The following is a 22,209-nucleotide window of genomic DNA, read 5'->3' as shown; positions in this document are numbered from 1 at the left end:
CAACAGTTTTCAACATGCGTTCTGGCTGTCTGTCGTCGTTTTTATCAAGAGTGTTTATAATACACACGAGGGATATTCTTACAGATCTAACCTTGAATTTTAATGAGTCAGGGTATGTACTGAGATTTATAGAGGTAAAAGTACAAACATAGGCGGAAATTAGTAAAAACAAAAATGATTATAGACTCGGTAAAAATGACGTGGACTCGAAATCAAATCAGAGTCCAAAAAATGCGTGGATTCGACTCGAATCTCGGCCCATTCCTAACCAGTACACTCGCACAGACAGACGACAATGATACATCAGGAGTTCAAACTGCCATTCAAAGCGATATCGATTAATCAATTCGCCCACAGTTCGGGTTTACAAACAACCAAAATACAAAACTTGTTTTTTATATACATGGATTACAATAAATGAAAATTCAGAGATGGCAAATAAAAGAAAAAACTAGATTGGCTGTCAAGAATCAGAGTAAAAACCAAGTCAAGCAGAATACGATTGGAATTTGACAGAAAACAACAACTCAACATGACTCTTTTGAAGTTTCTGTGATACATATATACAACTTTATCAGAGATAAATTTAAATATAAACCGACTGAAAAAAATATATAAACAAATGAAGCGGCAACATCAAACGGATAAATTTAACAACCAAACGTTTTTAGAATCGGTAAAATCGCACTGGGAAAACATTAAGATTTTTATTTGAACTGCAAAGTACCAGTAGTTGTCTTTTGTCTTAAATTTTCAATACACAAGATGAATTACAGTGAACAATCCTTGAATGCAATCCCATCCTCGGCAAGTTACTTGTCTAGGTGATCAAGGTTTGCTAAATTAATACTATTCACATTATTTAAACCGTGCTGCACTCAATGATAAGATTTAAATATTTATCCAGGGGGAGAGGGAAGCCGATAAGACGGCTTAATCATATGGCGTATCACGGTCCCTCGTCCGGTTACCAGTCCATGTCGGGTATGGAATTAGTTAGCCAGCGATTTGTTTCAGTTGCATGTACTCGATTTAATACATATCGAAATTTGTGATACTGAGAAAACTAAATATAAATCATTATAGTTTTCCTTAATTATGGGTTTTTTCCATGCTGCTGAAAAAAACTGGTCACTCTCTGGGAATACAGTACCAATCGCCTTCAAATATCAAGTACTGGAATAGGGATGTGTCCGCTAGAAACTTTTATTTCATTCCAAGTTTAGCCATTTGAAAATCTTGCGCCACAACATGGATTTCCCATAATCTAATTTGGAGAGAAAATTTTCCAAAATGATTTTTTCCAAATTATTTCAATACTTAATGACCATAAATTTTCCAAAATGATTTTTTTCCAAATTATTTCAATACTTTATACCCTATATTTATAAGTTACTCTCTCGTTGTTGTAAGCATAAATATTCAACAAGATAACCAAAACATCCCGAAATTCAAACATACTTTTATGAGCATACCGGACAATGGCATGTCTGTTCATTCAAATTTATACCATCAGTGTTTTATGATCATAATGATCAATGTTGCACAGAATGCTAATAATTAAATCATAAAAAATAGAGCAAAAACAATACAGCAAACTCATTAAGTCGTAGAAGTTGGTTGTTGTGTTGATGTATTAGGGTTTATCATCGATGTTGAAAATCCAAGACCAAGTCCTCTCTGTAAAAAGAATATTATTGTTGATGAGCAAGCATCGAAAAATATTTTTCTCAAAGTAATAAACTAAAATACAAAAAACAAAAAGTTGTTATTAATGAACACAAATAGCAAGTTCGAAAAAGTTTCATGAAGTCTCGTCTCAGTAATCATGTACCTGTGTATGTGTTGTAATCCTCGCTTGTTGATATTGCATATCAAGGTTCTGAAAAACTTCTGCTTGCTTCTTAATTATTGCATTTGCCTCAGCATCTTCGGATCCGTTACCCTAAAAAGCATTTATGTTCAATGTTACAGAGTTGAAATGAACAAATGTAACTAGACAGCATCCATACTCAAGCACTTAAACAACATATCATATAGGTAGCATAGATACACTACTCGCTAGGTGTTTAAGTACCTGATCTCCTTTGATTCCCATTAGTTTTGCAAACTTTTCATTTGATTTATCATCACCGAACTTAACACTACTCCACAATGCAGTCTTTCCTGGGATAGTTGAAGTTTGTTTCTCTTTGTCTTTCTCATTATCCTGTTCAAGCAAAGATGTAAAACATAAACAGACCTGTTGGACCTAATATTTAATCTGAGTGGTTTTGTTGAAAGCTAGGTTTTCAATATTTTATGTAAACCACTAGTCAGCGAATCAATGCAAGATAATTAACAATATTGCTAGGATATAGTCAATCATCATAGGTGTAAAAATAATTCCGATAATAGTATCAGCTTGCTGTGCCAAGATAATATACAATAAATGCCCAAGAAGCAAGAATAATTCCCATATCTGAGCATATCGAGTTCAAAAATATTTTATTTATTAACTCATAAATCATCAATTTGAAAATACATTATGATGAAAAAATAAAAATAAATTTGGCAACCAAATACATTAGGAATATTCAAAATCATTAAGTAACTTTACTTGACCAGAATCTCCATGAAAAAAATTGGCCAATACGATACAGGGCCTAAAATAATATTTTCAAAATGAATATCACAGTCAACAGTAATTAATTAAACTTAATGTTATTAGGTAATTTTGATTTATTTTAAAATATAAAGCCAAATCAGGGTTCAACAAACAATATGTAATGATACTTACATCTTTCTTGGACCAAAGCATTTTTCGCTTCATGGCTTGATGTGCATAACTCATTGGGTTAACGGCAAGTGGATTATAATATGACGGAACTTCAATTCCAGTTTCAGCCAGAGCTTTCGCTTTCAGAGCTTCGATTTGAGCAGATGCCTAGTATGAAGTAAAAATACTTTGTTATTGAACACCAAATCTAAATGCAAAGAAACTATAACATAAAATGCAATCCCTGCAAATCTGAACTTGACGATAGGCGCTCCAGAAGTATGTGTAGCAATTTGGAGGTAACTAATTTTGTTCGCTTACTTTACATCAAGTTGTGTAAAGGGACTGAAACCTATGGGCAGGGGGTATATCCACTTTGCTAACACAGACAGTCCTCGACTCGTAATAGAAAATAAAATAGGGAAAATCAGAATATGGGCCCAACCCTAACCTGGTACACTCACTACGGGAGTACATGATAATAAGCAAAAGAAATTAGGTCCAATATTTAAGAACAAAGCAATGATCAAATGATGAGTTTTTCAGACCTCAGAATAGACCACGATGAAATGAAATAAGTGTCTATTACTATTACAATGAATGTAAAAAAGGATGTGTCCTGAAGTTTGTAATTATGATTTGCAAATTGCAATTACAAACAAGCAACAAACTGTAAAATATTATTACATACCACAGCACTAATTCCTTCTTGAGATGTGTTCACAGTCGAATCACCAGAAACTATCTGACTAGCACGTTTAACAGCTTCTGTAGAATGAATTGAAATATAAAATAAAACAGAATACAATAGTTAAAATTAATGAAAAGATAATGTAGTAATATTATTTGTTGACAAAATTATAAAATTAAAAAGATCAATAATACAGATATTATTACAAACCACCACTTTACTTTAAAATGATGTAACTTTGTGGACATGCTGAAAGTATTTACACCAAATAGTTAATATAGTGTGGCCTATAATATACACATACATACAAGGGAAAAATGAATGTTAAAATAGGTAGCTTATGGGAACGCAGATAACACTTTGAGTGGAAGAATTAGGAATAAGTTTTGAATTGCAATTTCATTGCAGAAAAGATTTCTCGAATGATATAACTCGGAATGAAATTATTACCAAAAGATGGTGTTCGCATACAATAATGGTTGCGATGGTTACTGCTCTATAAGATGTTGTTAACCACTCTAAAGTTGTGTAATTAACTAATTATGCAAAGAATATTCAAAACAAGATACCTTGAACTTTATCAAGGGCTGATAAGCCACTCATATTTTTTGCATCTGTATTTTCTTTCTTACTTAGTTCATTTTTCCTTCTCATCAATTCTCTTGCCCGCTCCAACCTCCTTGCTAATCGCTCCTGAGCATCCATTGCTCTATCGTAACCTGTCGGAGGTGAAGGAGACCTGCTCCAACTGTAAAAAATTCATACAAAATATAAAGGAAAATGAATTTATAGCTGTGATGGTCTACTGGTTAGCACATACAACCTAATGCCATACCAGGTTCCAATCTCAACCCCAACAAAGTAACAGGGCAATACAAATCGGCTAGAGCAGGGGGGGTCAAGGTTTTTAGGCCAGGGGTCAAGAATTTTGCCCACTTGACTGGCGGGCCATGTAAGTGTGAAATAAAAGTTATATTCTATGCACAATATTTAAAGTGTTACAAAAGTAAAAGTGGAAAACAATAAGCCTCGTGCCAAAACTAAATTCAATCGCAATCTCAACAAATTCTTTGAGCTATTTTTTGGCTAAAACATCAAAATTTGGTTTTAGTTTGATTGTGGCAGTATCAAGCGGGCCAGATTGAACTACCCAACGAGCCGCAGTTTACCCATGTCAGGGCTAGAGTGTAAAATTCCTAACCCTCGTAAAAAGAAATGGAACTCAGGTGTCTGAGAATGTATGAACCACAGCTAGAGGTTTAAGTTCCAGGACTCAGAATTAAAGTAAATAGAATAACTCCAATTAGACTTTGAACAATTCTGAAAGACCCTCCCCCAATCATCGTTAATAACTTCATTAATGCAGATAAAAATCTGGTATAGCCTATTGCTATTCCAGTCTTTATACATTTTTTTTTTTTTTTCACTACGGGTATCACTATAAAACCTGATGTGAAACTCCGGCGTCTAACCTGTCCAGAAAAAACGTGGAATGAACAATGAAATACAACACTCCACATACTTGCATATTTTACCTGTTTTTCCTATGAGTTGACGCTGATTTACCAGAAGCGTCTTTCATTTTGTCAGCCTCAACTTTACTATGGAGGCCGTTTCTAAGAGCATACCGAGAACAAAAAGGAAGGATAGTAAGAATAAATTAAATAAAGATCCAGCAAAGAGGCTGTTGATTGATTTTTATGAAATCTTGTCCAAGAAGAAAATAATTACCTGCGACTATGCTTAGGAGATCGCGATCTTCTATGTCGGGATGATCGATGCCGACGTTCACGAGAAGACCTAGAATTAAATAAAGTAGACAGTTGTATTAAGCAGCTATAAATAATCGTGTCAGGAAAATTCGCCGCAGTATATCTCGCCGAAGAGGGTTATAGGGTATGCTCTCAAATAACGAATCTTTTTTAAATAAAAAGATACTTCAAAAACCTAACTGTTTTTATCACAAATACTTGTTTTCCAGCAAAATGCTCTTGCAGCGATTTTTCATGTGGCAAAATTTCCTGCGATGAATTTATCTAGAACCATAAATAATATCAAATCAACGCTATCTTGAATCAACGCTATCTTGAATAGCATGCAATATATAGCTGCTGAAATTATACAAATAAACAATTTTATTTTCATTAAAAAACGAGAGAAAAGTAAAAAATACATTTTTGGAAAAATTTAAAATTGTTCACCACAATTATATTTAAAAAAAAAACTCAGATCTTAATACTGAACTGAAGACTAACAAAATATGGACACAATGAATAAATAATAACACAATAAGTGGAGAATAATAACAAGTCTAACACCAAACATTCTATATTTTATAAGTAGATATAAAATAGTGCTCATCTGGACTAAGCACATTACATAACATTGACCATTTTATTCTACTCTTAAGTAATAAAGTGCTTTTAAACAGGATAGGGATATGGAATATAATAGATTAACACTGTATTCACAAATCACATTAACTGTCGACAGATTATGAGCCAAGCTGATACGATCATGGCACCTTAACACTAGTCTTCATTTTAAACATAAATTTAGTTTAAACAGTAATAAACAATAACAATTGTGATAAAATGATAATTGCAGAACAACTGCAACATCAAGTAAAAATGTTTTGGAAAGACTTTTCAAGCATCAGAAGAATTATAAATCAATTTTTTTTTCTGCAAATGTTACAATTTCTCAAACCAACAATATATTGGCATCCATGTTAATGACGACGACGTGTATGTAGTCTCTAAAAAGTTATCAAGTGTAATAAATTTCAGAGAATGGATTTTTTAAAATGAAATTTCATGCATTCTTGTTCAAAATTATACTGTATATCAAAGTTTCCACCTATTCAGTATTTTTCCGAAATTAGTACACCTCATCTATGGAGCAATATTGCCAATAGTCAAATTCAAAAAATTCTGAAAGTATGCTAAAATTTTGAATGAACTTATAATAATAAACACATTTTAAATCGTTATTCATTATATTCTATATCAGGGTGGTCCAAACCCTGGCCCGCAGCTACATTATCTGTGGCCTGCGTCGCATTCGGAGAGTAACAAAAAATCGCGTATGGTGTTATTTCGTCATAAAATTAACCAGAAAAATCTTTTGACATATTGTTACATCACTAATGTCACTGAATTGACTAGTATTATGGCTAGCTGATAAAACTAGCAAAGTTGAATTCTGTGCTTGGCAGTCTGAATTGTTAACTGGCTTGTTAACTCAATGTGTTTACAGTTACACAATAGAAGTGTTTGTTTTGTATTGCACTTACCTATTCTTGGCACTATTGTGGCCCGCGACCAATGCAAAAATAATTTTGTGGCCCCCGGAGTCGACAACTTTAGACCACCCTGTTCTATATTATGTAAAAATTCAGTAATATGCTAAAAAAATATATAGTTACCTTCGGTTCGATCTTGATCCATCTCTAGATCTTGATCTTCTACGTCTTGATTCTGATTCTTCATCACTAGAATACAAAATATTCAAATAGCCATAAGTATTATAATTTCATGATTATGGTTGGAGAATTGATCAGTCTATGTTGCAGGCTTCTAATGTATTAAAAATCTAATTGCATTATTGATTTCAAATGCAGCCCAACTAATTCAATTTTACTGCTACAATTGCCATTTATGTTATATACCTATATATATATATCAATTAGAAGAAAAGGATTAGGGACCTAGGGAGTGTGCAAAATGCAAAAATCTTAAAGCATAAACCAATAATATTTCAATAACCAGTTACCCTGAGTTCCTTGGTGACCTTTTCCCATAAGAATTATGTTGTCTTCTTCTTGGTGACCTGGAATCAATTGAAAATGAATAGAAAAATTATAATAGAGAAACTGAAGACTTGTGTGAGTGGAGAAGACTCATTGCAGTGATATTTATTTTGAAAATAATGTGGTTTTAAAGATTAATGTTATTAAAATTTGGTATAAAAAATTAGTTAGTATCAGTGGCAAGTGATCAAAAGCAAAAAAAGTGAAAAACTTCATCGAATTTCAATAAACTCTTTGCTAAAATGCCACGAAACAAGGTTTTCAAACTGTAACTTTGGGCGTATTTATTAGTTGAGGACCATTCCAATGATTACCTTGAGCGATGCTTTCTTCTCCTTTCCCTGCTTGAATGCCTATGTCTATGGTGATGAGATCTATAAAAAAAATGTGTTGTTTATTTAAAATGACTGTTTGTAAATATTTTATGTCTAGCACCGGATTTAGCTTAATATGTTGAGAGGTTGTAACTGAGTTGTAAATAGAGAGGTTGATATGCTTGAATACAAATAATTTCGAACACAGCAAAGCACAAGTTTGAGGTATATGTGGCTCACTTTGCACATTACATTGGGGTATAGCGGAACTTTAGGTCTATATAAAACCTATAGTCATAATTTCAGCAGGCACAGAAGTGCCGAATCCAGCATGTGGGCCGTAATTTGCCCACCCGTAAACCATCCTCCCCTGGTATACAGTTCGCTCATGTATAATATCTTATATGCAAATGATAATTAACTTTCCCAATGCAAACAAAGAAGTTTAAATAGAAGATAAAAGTCCATTTTCAAATGAACAATAATTTATCCAAATTAATTATATACATCATTGTTTATTAATATGACTGTAATCAACCAGGTCACAGCAAATCTAGTTTTATACTTAAAATAATAAAACTATAACGAACTTTTTACTAGACTCCCTGTGTCGGTGTGAATGTTTTCTGTGATGTTCATCTTCAGATGATTCACTGTTTGACCTGCTTCTACGTCTGTAACAAACAAATTATGACATTAAATTGAAACAAAATAAAATTAAGATCTGAAATCCAATTAAACAGCTAGCTATATTGTAAAACCAAATTCAGTACAATGACAAATCTATCGAACTTTGCTCCTTGGAGTTTCAACAAATATTAATAAATCAGATGTATAACAGCAAATGCTCTTATTATTAACAACAAATATAAAAAAATTTAAATTTATGTTCCTCCAAACAAACAATTTGCCTTGATGGTATTCTAAGTATAAGTTATGCTCACTAAGATCCAAATGTAGGTATATTGGGAAATCCCTATTTAGTAAAAGAATTAAAAAAATAACCTTCTTATATGATTTCTACTTTTATTTCTTCTATCTTCATTCTTAGGTGAATGTTGTTTTTTCTGTGGTGTCGGACTTCTTGCCTAAAAACATCCATAAATCTCAGTCCATATAATGACGTATTTTTATTATCAGTGGCATTAGCAAACATTGATTTACCCACAATCTAAGACGCCAAATTTGCAAGAAAACTTTCTAACCATTAAGTGAATGTCATTACACCACATAAAAAATAAATCATACAAGCTGCATTACAATTGGATATTTTTGTTGATGTGAACACGATTACAATCGATTGTACTGTAAACATATTTATATTAAATTAGAAGATTGTTCGATCGATGAAATCCATATTCAGTCATTTGTTAAGCTGAAAATAAAGGATGGAACAGTTTTAGTGTCTTCTAAATCAATTGCGACAGTGTTTATGCAGCCATGAAATCATTTGAAATTTAGTTTTGTGCGAGATAATCAGTGAATCATATCTTATAATTCCTATTAGGACTTCAAGGGGAACTTCAAGATGGTGGCATTTTTATTAGGAGTATCAGAAAAAATAAACATTATGCATGTAAACAAATAGCAATACTTTTATATTACAATCCTTTGGAATGCAAATAATCCAGTGACGGAAATTTATTAATGAAAATTTTTTACCAAAAACACCAATAGCTCAAATTCAATTTGCACTCATTAGGGGATATTCTATGTAATATTATGACAATATTTTATCAAAACAAGCTGTATGTAATCTGTAATTGACGCTTCTATCCATCATTTCTTCACTAAGACTCTGTCTCACATCGAATCACCTGATTATTCTTCCGATAGACTTGAATGACGAATGTTGATTCACTGATTGTCAGTTGTCAATGGACATCAAAGCTGAGTTTGCAATTGTCATAAATATTTGTTATATTCATGAATAATTTTGTGTCATGTTTGTGATATTATAATATTTCAAAACCACAATTTCAATACATAAATTCTATAGGTAATTCATTAGCTAAAAAATTTGGGAGCCATTCGATTTTTGTTTGTCTATTATACATGTGGTAAACGAAAAAAAACACATATATACAAAAATTTGAATAATATGTATAAGACACAATTAATTCAAAAAAATGTATCGAACAGACTAATTAGAAGTTTTCAAACTAGGGTAAGTTGCTTTTCAAATATCAAGTAAAAGGTATGGCCGTGTAAGATTTTTTTCATATTTTTTTACTAAATTTTTTACTAAATTTTACTAAATTAACACTAATGCTAGTGGTTCTTGATTAATATTGACACTCAGCTATTCAAATTTTAGTTCTTTTTAACTACATTTAACAAAGAATTGTTCTGATATTAATGATCTTATCAATCGAAGCAATATTGTATTAAATTTTACTAAGAATGAAGCTGCGAAGAATAAACATTGTTGCAAGCGGGTAAGAGAATCAGCTTTTGGAACCACTGACCAAAATGACTATTGATATTATATAGTTTGATTTATTAATACCACTTATCAGTACTGCAGTAAGTACAGTAAACAGTTACCGTAACAATTTCTAGCATTGGGCACCACTGGCTAGGTCTAAAGGCGAAATAGTTTCATGGCAGAATATGCAACTAATGTTGAAAAGTATGCTCAAATATGGTATTCATACCTAATATTTTAAAAATGTGTTAATAACCCATCATTGAAAAAATCATACAACAGCACTCGTTCTATAATTAGCCAACCTTATCAGAAGAACTGGATGAAGAATCAGATGTATTCGGATTATTTCTCAACTTGTCATCAGGTGCTGAATCAGAAGGGACACCTTAAAATAAAACAGTTCTATTTTCAAGAAGATATATTTACACGCAGAGGTGTGAACAACAAATAGAAGCACCGGAGGGATGTAACACTGTGACATTATCAGCACAGCTCTTCCAAAATACTTTAAAGGCATTGTGAAATATGTCACAACCTGTTTTTCTTATCATATTTACCGTAATAAACCTTTGCTGTTTTATAACTATTGGGATATGCCATTTCTGCCATTCTGTTTCTATGCCATTTCTCTCTACCTGTATCATACATGTTTGTGTTATTTTCTATTTAACTGATTGGAGTATTTGGTTGTATTAAGATCTTTGTTAACAGTTAGACTTACATTAGGTTAAATGTGTTATGCTTCATTCACAAACATTGGATTTATACAAGGACACTCAAGTTGGTAATCTGTAAAGAATCTGCTCATCAGACTTCCCAACATGGCGCTGCGACTAACAGATGCTACCAGCTGGAGTACTTTTTTCAAATCTCTCGGCATCCCCGATGAGAGATCCGATGAATATGGAAATACATTTCATGCTAATGAGCTCACTGACACTGAATTACCACAGCTGGACAAAAATACTCTTAAAAGTGATTTGGGTATAACAATCTTAGCACATCAAATTAAAATATTGAATCATTCTCAGCAAAACATATCCAACTCTTCTCAGCCCACCAAACTAAATCTGCCCGTAAAGTTACCTGAATTCTCAACTAGAATGTCTAGTTCTGATTTTCGCACTGCTTTATCCGTGTGGACAACATTCAAGAACCTTCAACCACATGCAAGTGTTCATGCCAATGATTTACTTTACTCTGCATGTGATCAGGCAGTTCAAAAAATCATCAACAACACATGTTCAGAGTTCAGAGACTTAACCGAAAAGGAATTCCTATCTAAAATCAGGAACATTGTCACACTAGAATTAAATCCTCTTACGCACAGAACAAAATTCATGGACATGCAGTAACATACTGGGGAAACAGTCACACAGTTTGTAGCCAGACTGCTTTCTGTGGCACACGACTGCGAATACATATGCCCAAGCGAAGCATGCAAGTTTGATCAAACCGACTGGCATGTTCGGGATCAGCTCATCAAGGGCATCTGCAACACAACCCTTCAGGCTGACATACTGTCCAAATGCGCAGACAAAAAGGCCCTTATTACCTTAGAGGAAGTTGTTAAGTATGCCACCGCTTACGAATCGGCTATTCGAAATCAAGAAACGATACACTGCCACACACAATCATATTCTGTATCACACTTCGCCACACAAAGACAACGTCAAAAGAGAAGCCCTAGCAAGAAGTCATCTTCAGGACGCATTGCATGTAGGGGATGTGGCAGTCTTAATCATGGATCCACAGAAATGGACAGGAAGAATCGATGCCCAGCATGGGGAAAAACTTGTTCTCACTGTCGAAAAGATAATCATTACAAGAAAGTATGCTTCTCCGCAAAAAGCAATGCAATACAGGCACAGTCCATGACATCATCCGAGTCCCAGTCAGACTCAGATTCTGTGGATGAAAAAGCCAATCTGAGCGTAATTTCACTTTATAACGTTGGAGATCCACACTCCTCATTAGCTGAAATCAAAATTCAGATCTGTCATACTTCGTCTACAGCAAACAGCATCTGCTCCAAACCTGTGACAGCACTACCGGACAGTGGAGCATCAATATGTGTCGCTGAACATCCATATATTTCATATTTGCACATATCGAAGAGAGTTCTACAAAAATGTAACAAAAGCATTCGCATTGTAGGAGGTAGTACTATCAAAGCTTACTGCTATGCCAACGTAAACATAAATATTATTGGATACGGTAAACAAACAAAACAACAACTATACTTTACTGAACCTGGAATAAAGCTACGCCATCTATATTTAAGCAAAGATGCATGTATAGCATTGGACATCCTACCGAAGAGTTTTCCACTGCCATCACCTAATGCCAGCTCAATAAACTCTCTTACGAGCACAAGGTCTCCCACAAAACCCTCAATCACAAATCAACGGGTTCAATCACTACCGACCAGACCTATGTCTATTCCTTTTCCTCCAACTGAGGACAACATAACTAGACTGAAACAGTACATTCTGGATAGTTTCAAGGCTTCCGCCTTTGACCGATCTCCACCATTCCCCACAATGCAGGGACCACCTGCACACATCTACCTCAAACCGAAGGCTATCCCATATGCACACCACAAACCGATTCCAATACCCATACATATGGAGAAACCAGCAAAGCAAAAACTACTGGACGATGTCGAAAAGGGCATAGTAAAGCCCGTACCTCCAGGCATGATCACACCATGGTGTTCACCCATGGTCACACTCTTGAAGAAAAATGGATCTATCCGGCGAACTATTGATTTACAGAAATTGAACGCCCAGTGCATACGAGAAGCTCACTATAATCCATCTCCATTCAAAGCTGCCTGCAAAATTCCTCCTAACACGAAAAAGTCTATTTTGGACATCACTGATGGCTATCATAGCGTCCCACTAGATGAGGAAAGTCAACCACTGACAACGTTCATCACACCATGGGGAAGATTTATGAACACACGCCTTATTCAAGGTTTTAAATCTGCAGGAGATATTTTCAATCGCAACCTCGATCTCATTCTAGAAGAGTCAAACATTGAAAAAGTACAGCATGTAGTGGATGACCTATGCCTATATGAGAGTGACATTCAATCATCCTTCTATCAAGTTTGGGATTTTCTCACACTGAGCGTTCAAAAGGGGATAGTATTCAATCCTGATAAATTCAAATTCTGTCAGGATACCATCATATTTGCTGGCCTTAAAATAACCCCTGCTGGGATTGCACCTGCCCCAGCGCTTCTTGACTCCATCAAAAACTTTCCACCTCCGACAAACATTCACGACGCTCGAAGTTGGCACGGCTTGGTAAATCAAATATCATGGGCTTACGCCATCTCCCCCATTATGCTCCCATTTCGCGACCTAATAAAAAAGGGATCCAAATTCATATGGGACGACACTCTTCAATCTATATTTGAGAAATCGAAAGCGAAACTTATCACCCTATGTGAAGAAGGGATCAAATCATTTGACCTTCATCGACCATCTTTGATTCAATGCGACTGGAGCAAGGACGGCATTGGCTATCTACTTCTACAGAAATATTGTACCTGCGGTACAAATGAAGCCCCAAATTGTTGCCCTGATGGTTGGCATCTCGTATACGCCGGCTCTCGGCACACTTCACAAGCTGAAAGAAACTATGCACCCATCGAAGGCGAAGCGCTTGCGGTTGCTTGGAGCTTAGACCATGCCAAGTCTTTCATCCTCGGCTGTAAAGATCTCATTGTAGTAACCGATCACAAACCCCTCATCCCATTGTTCAGCAACCGACAACTATCTGACATCAGCAACCCACGCGTGCTGAGATTCAGATCAAAAGTTTCTCAATACGATTTCTCCATACACCACTGTTGTGGAAAATGGCACAGAGGGCCAGATGCGCTTTCAAGGAATCCAGTACTTTCTGCCTCTAATCCAACTGATGAAGACCTCTTTGCTGCTGAACTAGAGGACGACACCACTTGGTCTCTCATGCACGAGACAATACAAGCCTTAAATTGTTACATTGAAAACGAGAATGGACCTCTTACGGATCGGGCAATAACTATCGATAGGCTTCAAAACGCTTGTCAAGCTGACAAATCACATAAGCTGTTACATGAAACTATTTCTTCTGGATTCCCTCCCACAAGAAGTGCCACTTCACCGGAGGTTCGCTCCTATTGGGAACTACGTAACAGACTATCTTGTTTCGACAACAAGATCATTGTTTTAGATAACAAAAGATTCGTTATCCCTCGACAGCTCAGATCATCTGTGCTCCATACACTACACAGTGCCCACCAGGGCTGCACAAATATGGTCGCTAGGGCAAAAGATTGTGTGTACTGGCCGGGAATGAACAAATGCATTCTCAACTTCAAATCTTCTTGCTCCACTTGCTCCTATATTGCACCATCTCAAGTTCAAGAAACTATCATACCAACACCTCCACCCCAATGGCCTTTTCAACAAATCTGTGCTGACCTATTTTATCTAAATGGTAACGATTACTTAGCAATCACAGACAGATTCAGTGGATGGATTGAAATTGCCCACTTTCACCGATCACCTTCCACAAACCGCATCATTCCTGTTTTCGAACAACTTTTCACGCGCTTTGGCTGTGCTGAAGAACTCAGTACTGATGGTGGCCCTCAGTTTGCTTCAGAGGAATTCAAGAAATTTCTGGAAATTTGGGGTGTGAAAGGTCGAATCTCGTCAGCACACTATCCACAATCAAATGGGCGAGCTGAACTTGCCGTAAAAACAGCCAAACGACTCATCCGGGACAATTTACTGCCAGACGGTTCCCCAAAAAGTCATTCATTCGGCAAAGCACTTCTTCAATATCGAAACACCCCTCTCCGTGATATTGGACTCAGTCCAGCACAACTTTTGTTTTCTCGGCATCTGAGGGACTTCTTACCTATTCACCCATCAAACCTACGGCTCAATCCACTGTGGACACAAGCAGCCAAAGCTAGAGAAAAAACTCTTTCTCAGGAATATATTGACCTACAAACTGAATACAACAAACATGCACACGACCTACCATTTTTAGAAGAAGGAACAAACGTTTCAATCCAAAATCCCATCAACAAAAGATGGGACAGGTCAGGAAAAGTTGTGAAATGCTTCAAACACCGTAAATACTTGATTAGAATGGATGGATCTGGGAGAACAGTCACACGAAACCGGAGATTCCTAAAGCCTATTTTGTTCGAACCCCAAGCTACAATTCCCATATCACCCAACCTGCCACATTCTAGCCATATCTCCAGAGCTAACCACCCTCCAAATTCGGGGCCCCCACCTTTTCGCCCTTTGTCAAACCAAACTAATCCCTCAGCTATTTCTCGTCCAGCCACGCACCCACCAAGATTACCTCTGGCATTGAGACGCCTACAGCCTTACAACAAGCCAGGGCTGTCTGAATGAACATGACTATACTGACTGTTCTATGTGATAAAATAAGACATTTGATAATGAATACTGAACAATTTTCATTTCTTTGTTTATTGCTGTTCAAATGTTTCTTTACCTGTTGCTATTTCGTTATTTATTCACTTTGTCATTTTGTGATATTTTGAAAAACAAATATCTTTTTCCTTTACGAAGGGGAGATATTGGGATATGCCATTTCTGCCATTCTGTTTCTATGCCATTTCTCTCTACCTGTATCATACATGTTTGTGTTATTTTCTATTTAACTGATTGGAGTATTTGGTTGTATTAAGATCTTTGTTAACAGTTAGACTTACATTAGGTTAAATGTGTTATGCTTCATTCACAAACATTGGATTTATACAAGGACACTCAAGTTGGTAATCTGTAAAGAATCTGCTCATCAGACTTCCCAACAATAACACACAGCTATAGCCGGGCATTTTGGTATTGCCGGTTACTACTTATTTCATATATTACAGTATTACTAGAACATGTAACTTGCCTATAAAACTGAGAAGTTACTCAAAAACTCACCTTGATTTTCCATCTTCAGAATTCGTGCAGTATTGCAGTAACTTCGTAACTGAGTTGGTCAAATCTCCGATCGCTGACGCTTGTCAGCCTATATCTTTTGTGATATTGAAATTTGCTCAATTGATTTAGGCTAAGATTGGCAACACCTTGAGCCACAACAATGACTGAATGATAAAAATATAACTTATGCCACACAATTGATTTATCACGCTTCAATCTCCAATTCCTGTTTCAACTTCGCACAACTGTTAGGTTACGGTACTAGTACTACAGTCAGACAGTAGTATCAGGCTATTAGCAAGTACTAATATTTTTAAGATAATAAAAAAATAATAATATAAATCATTACATACAGATGAAACATACCAATCCATAATAATATTATTGAACCGAATCCCAAAATGCCATTTACATTTATCCAATGTATTGCATGATTTTGAGAATTAGAATCTGATTCCACTTCTTCATGATAAATATGTTTCTTCTATTATAATGAGAATAACCAACAGACTGACAGAGATAACTTAATAGGATGGATTTACATATTTATTCTGGGGGAGGGGAAAGCCGATAATCAGAACCGCGGCCTCTTGTTCGGTCAACAGTCAGCCAGTCCATGTCGCAGCGTTGGGTACGGTGGGATTAGCTAGTCAGTTATTTCTGTATTTTGTTTACGGAAGCATGGACTTGATAGAATAGACTATTTACTTATCTATAACACTTGTATATCATTCAGTCATTACATTTAAGACACAATAATTAGGCTATGTGGATTCAACAAATACAGAAATACCGGTAGGGATGCGAGAAAGATCGCTGACGTTAGTGAGTTCATTATAGTCGGCACAGATGCCATTTCAGCATTTCGGACGATCATAGCTCTGTAGCTATAGGCTACCGGTATGTCAGCAAGCTCTATGACGCGATTGTGACGTCGCAGTGATGTAATTTTTGCGTGACGTACTCAGGTGGGGGTTAGGAATATTATATTAATAAAATCGTTATTATACGCCAACTAGAAGTAGACTACCGGTACTTGACGGCGCACACCTCAGGAGACCTCTGAAATGCTTATTTATTATGCAAACATTAGGCTCTATACTTAGATAGAAACAACATGACTAGCATTATGACTGTATGATGGTATGAGCAATTCCAAAACAATGTGATGTAAATTCCGCCTCTTCATCACAAGTTATGACGTTATTAGTTGAAAGTTTTCACATAATTAGCTAGAATTTTATTACAAATATTCTGGCACGCTGTTCCAATCACCTCAATAAATATCTCTCCCTTGTTGATAAACAAGAGAAATGATCAAATATTTGAATATATAGACTGAAAAGCTAAAACGAAACAGTGCAGACGCGGGCAAGATCGCAATGATCACGAAACGGCCACAAGAAGCGCAACTTTCATTTTGATGACGTCACTGCACAAAAAAACGAAGGTTTCTTTGAGCTGCCAGAGATTCGCAGCTGTGCCGCGGATTTGTAAACAAGACATCCACCTTCTACAGTTTGACTTGCGCGCTTAGTTAAGTAAGCTAGCAGGAATGGGGTGGAATGGCGATGGGGTGAAAGCATTAATATCTAATGTGAAAGCGATCCGTATTTATCAATTCCTAAATTTATAAAAAAAAAAGTTGCTAAATTTCAAGTGTATACTTTTACTTGAAATTTGTGCCTAACTACCGTATGCTGGTATTTCAGAGCCAATGAGAGAGCTATTGAGATCTGAAGCTGAATTTGAATGGATGTTCAATGAATAAAAGAGTTTTATTAAACTAAAACGAAGATCGGTAAGCGCACCGACTAGGGCAGAGATGGCGAACCTTTTTCAATGAATTGGTCGTAAATTATATTTTTTATCGCGGTGCAGAAGAGAGTGGTATTTAATCAATATTTTGATCTATAAGAAACTTCTGAAACAAATCTTATAAGCTTCTGTTAGTGTTGGTGTAGTTTTGGGCTTTACTTATGCAGCACTTCTATCACGGACTTTTTATGGCACTCGATTTTATGAAACTAGAGTACGAAAACACGCATATGAATTACCAAAAACGTTTAGGTCAGCATGATGCGGTAAAATATTGTACGGTTCTAAAGAGTTTGGAGGAAATTCCACTCTGATAGTATTATATACTTTTCGATCAGCTTTCAACCACATCAAGGCACTTTTACACTGCCCCATTGTTATTTCAGATTTCTATGTTTTTATTTCAAGTCTGAAAGATTTTGTTTTCTCAACTTCATTAGGCGAGAAATTAAAATAAAATGCAAAGGAGCCTCTAGTTCTCGTATAACCCCTAAAACAGTCCGCAGATGCACTTCCAAAAGAGACAAGACGTTGCGAGAAATGAACAGATCAATTGCAGCGTTATTTCATAAACGTTGTCCGAGCCAATTAAATAGCCAAATAACGGTACGCAGCGGTGCGTACATGCGTCCGAGATTGGCGATTTTGAAAATTACCATACCGGCCCGGAAATTACCAATTTGCATATGAGCGATGTTTTTTCCATAAATTATGTATTTATGTAATGCTGCGCACCTGCCTGTTAACTCAGATTTTATTTTAAGAATTCCAAAACCCATAAAAATAGAGATTTTGTATGATATGCAAATTTGTTCAATTGTTTCGTCATAATGAATTATCATTGTTAACGTAGGACTATTGTGACGTCACAAAGTCGAAATAACCTCGGCGAAGGATTTTAGAGTTTTTGCATCTCAGATTCTAGCTTAGCGCTTATAAATTTCAACTTATACTACAGTATAGGAAGGCGTGCACTTGTGATATTCACTGTCTGAATCCAATTCACCTTGGTTGGCTTCTATATAAGGGTACATTGCTGTTTTATTCTTTATATTTAAATGTGCGGATTCATTCTCATTCCAAAATAGAGATGGCGATTTTGGTGTAGATGGCAGGACTGTCAATGGGCTGGAAACTGACGGGGTTGTGGCTGGTGGACATTTGCATAGGTGGACTTGGTTGATGCTGAGGATTTCTAGAGACCCTGCGACGACCACGCCGCCATGATCTCGAAGGTGGCCTTTCCTGCACTTGTCTAGTCGTAAATGTTGAAGGCTTGTCAGAAAAAGGGTGGATGGTGGTAACATTGAATTGCGGCTGTGGGCTCCGTTGCTGTTCAACAAATGCATATGCATTTATAGGTCCATGCAGATGGACCTATAAATTATAGATCATTCTGCCTGCATTTATAGATGCAGGCAGAATAGGTTGAAGCGGTGTCAACTCTTCATCTGAGTTTGATGAAACGACTAGACAAATAAATCCAATCCCAAATTTTTTGCTCGTCCTACCTAGATTGGAGTGGTAGACACGGAGGAATTAGACCAATTTGGTGAACCTCTTGGCCCTAAAAGGTTATCATAATAAGATTCTCCTTCTTCACTTGGAGAATTATCGACGCACTCAATGTCATTGTTAATTTCTCCTTCAAACTCATCCATTTTGATATGCCTATGCGAGTAACCTAGCTCAAAGCACAAAGTAAAACCACTGCATTGATTGCCGCAAACGCCCTCTCTGCAATACGGCGAAAATACTAAAGCACGTGATACTAGCATTGTTCCCAATCCAACCTCGCACAAAGATTCGCATATAAACTGAATCAAATTCTGATTTTAAGATAATCAGAAAGTGTTCCCATTGGTATAATTATGACGTAATCAATACGTCATACTCTCAAAATTATATGTGATATTTTCTGCAAGACACCATAAGTAAATCATAGTAGTATCAGATACCTGCATCTAACTTATATAATAACAGGTGACCACAGTCTGATAGTCATGAGTCACGGGGAACACAAATACGAAGTATTTTAATTAATTGTCTCCAGCCGAACTTATGAGTGGGGGATAGTTGCTGAACGTTTAAGTTTGAGTATCTGCGGGAAACTTTAAAAGTTATTTTTGAATAATTACAAGGCTAGGTAATAGAAAAGTCTTCATAAAATGCGACTGCTTCAGAGGGCCTTCGTCAAACCCCTAGAGCAGCTCCACCGAACCACAGGAGTTCGATCGGACCCAAGTTCAGAAACACTGACCTACAGTAATGGTCCTTAACCTGGGGGCGTGGCCCTTTGGGCCAATCATATTCAGGGGCGTGGAACTTGTTGACACGATTTAATGAAACGTAACCTGATACGATATGCCAATCAGTTGCTAATAAGCAAAAAGTCATTTATCATCAGATGTGTGAAAAAAGGCACAGGATAAACGATGAAGCAACCGTACTGTCAAGTGCCTGTTTGCACTTGAATGCTGTTTATTGCCATGTTGAATGACGACTGCCTATAAGCAGGGATGGCGAACCACTGACCCGCGGGTCACAAAGTGACCCACCGCATTTTATTCGTGACCCGCCAAGGCATGAATAAAATAACAAAAACGCTAAGACATCGGTGATAAAAATTGATAAAACCGGCCTTAAATTAATTTAACAATAACTAAACTATTATATTGTACCGCCACTTGGGCAGTCAGGGTTGCGATCGTTTTTTTTCAAATTGTTAATTTCCGGTATGGTAATTTTCAAAACTCCTAATCTTGGACGCATGTCTGCACCACTGTGTGCCATTATTCAGCTATTGGCTCTGACATCGTTTATGACATAACAATGCAATTGATGTTCATTTCTCGCAACGTCTTGTCTCTTTCAGAAGTGGATCTGCAGACTGTTTTAGGGGTTATACGAGACCTAGATGCTACTTTGCATTTTAATAGTTTCTCGCCTACAATGCCGTTGGGGATACAAAATCTTTCAGACTTGAAATAAAAACCTAGAAATCTGGAATACCAATGGGGCAGTGCAAAGTGCTTTTAATATGGTTTAAGCTGATAGAGAAATATAACACTGTAATTCCCTCCAAACTCTTTGGAACCGTAAAATAATTTTTCGCATCATCCTAAACGTAATTCGTATACGTGTTTTCGTACTCTAATTTCATAAAAACCGAGTGCCATAAAAAGTCCCTGATACAAGTGCTGTATAAGTAAAGACCTAAACTACACCAACACAAACAGAACCGTTGTATCATGATTTGTTTCAGAAGTTTCTTATAGCTACAAACATTGATTAAATATCTGTGACTCACTCTCTTCTGTTCCGCGATAAGAATATAATTTTTGACCCATTCAGTGAAAAAGTTTCGCCATCCCTGGCCTATAGTGCTCTTCCGGTGTCTCAAAGTGATAATAACTATGATCACCTTTATCCTTTTTTATCTCCTCCATTCCCATATTTGAAAACGCCAATATTTTGAACAATTTTTCAAGCATGTGACTTTTATCGAATGGTTTAGTTTTAGGAGATTAGTATGGCACAGCTTTCCGAATCCATGAAACTCTATGAACTTGTTATTCGCTCGGTTCATCTGCTAAACGAGCAATGTCCTCCGACTTATACCGTCAAAAGATTGCGAAACAAAGATACAATATTTCGATCCAATACAAAGTAGAATTTATATATTTCATGGCAACACATATATGTTCCAATCATTTTAATATGTCGTTGCTTGCCCGTGAGTACATTGTCTTTATTTTTACCGGTCTTTTTACCGATTGCGAAAGACCTCGGAACCAAAAGCCGGGGGTTCATTGCTGGAGTGTCAAGAATCAGTGTGAAAAATGAGCAGTTCGAGTTTAACTTTACCGAAATTCGGTTGTGTGTGGGATTTTACACACAAAGTCACAAACCACCACATTCTCCTCACCTAACAAAATCCACTCATTTAATAAAGAAACATTCCCATCAAACTAAATTAAAATGAAAATTGAAAAATTATTTAATTCGGAAGACCAGTCCTCGTGATGATCAGGCTCATTATTTCGTAATACACAACATACGAATTGGTATACCAACTCGTTACTTCCTCACATAGAATGGTGTGCCTGTTCTGAACTTTGCCGACTGAATATAAAATGAAAAAGAATTATAATTGCCACAAAATTGACTTCTGGATCACAAAATGTTTTACATCGACAAAATTCGACTTTTTCTGTTTTGTGAACATTACAATGAATAACTCTGGTGTCAAATACAAAGTTCAAAATCTCTGACCCTTTCTATAAATCACTTACATTATCTATAATAACAATCCAGGGATATGTGGTATTGATGTTACTGAAGAAAATAAAGAATTATACCGCGCTTACACATGCGCATGAGTAGCTATACAAGATCACCTGTTCATGAC

At 36.1% G+C, this 22,209-nt stretch overlaps 1 protein-coding gene across 2 annotated transcripts; it reads right to left on the bottom strand.

The window, feature by feature from the left end:
• Nucleotides 1–380: 380 nt before the first annotated feature.
• On the bottom strand, nucleotides 381–16,291 carry LOC120342720 (arginine/serine-rich coiled-coil protein 2-like). 2 transcript variants are annotated; one of them, XM_039411683.2, is made up of 15 exons: nucleotides 15,981–16,291; nucleotides 10,308–10,390; nucleotides 8,580–8,662; nucleotides 8,165–8,248; nucleotides 7,575–7,634; nucleotides 7,224–7,280; nucleotides 6,877–6,942; nucleotides 5,181–5,249; nucleotides 4,985–5,065; nucleotides 4,019–4,197; nucleotides 3,450–3,526; nucleotides 2,780–2,926; nucleotides 2,078–2,209; nucleotides 1,835–1,945; nucleotides 381–1,680 (listed from the first exon to the last, which is right to left on the bottom strand). In XM_039411683.2, the coding sequence occupies exons 1-15, from the start codon at nucleotides 15,991–15,993 to the stop codon at nucleotides 1,603–1,605; spliced, it is 1,320 nt and encodes a 439-aa protein (XP_039267617.2). In that variant the 5' UTR covers nucleotides 15,994–16,291; the 3' UTR covers nucleotides 381–1,602. The 2 variants fall into 2 exon arrangements, with proteins under 2 accessions (XP_039267617.2, XP_039267618.2); XM_039411684.2 differs by lacking the exon at nucleotides 4,985–5,065 and having other exon boundaries at nucleotides 15,981–16,290.
• Between the last annotated feature and the right edge of the window lie 5,918 nt (nucleotides 16,292–22,209).

Source organism: Styela clava, chromosome 3 (genome assembly GCF_964204865.1).
Source record: "Styela clava chromosome 3, kaStyClav1.hap1.2, whole genome shotgun sequence".
In the NCBI taxonomy this organism is placed as follows: domain Eukaryota; kingdom Metazoa; phylum Chordata; class Ascidiacea; order Stolidobranchia; family Styelidae; genus Styela; species Styela clava.
This window is presented reverse-complemented; position numbering and strand designations above follow the sequence as displayed.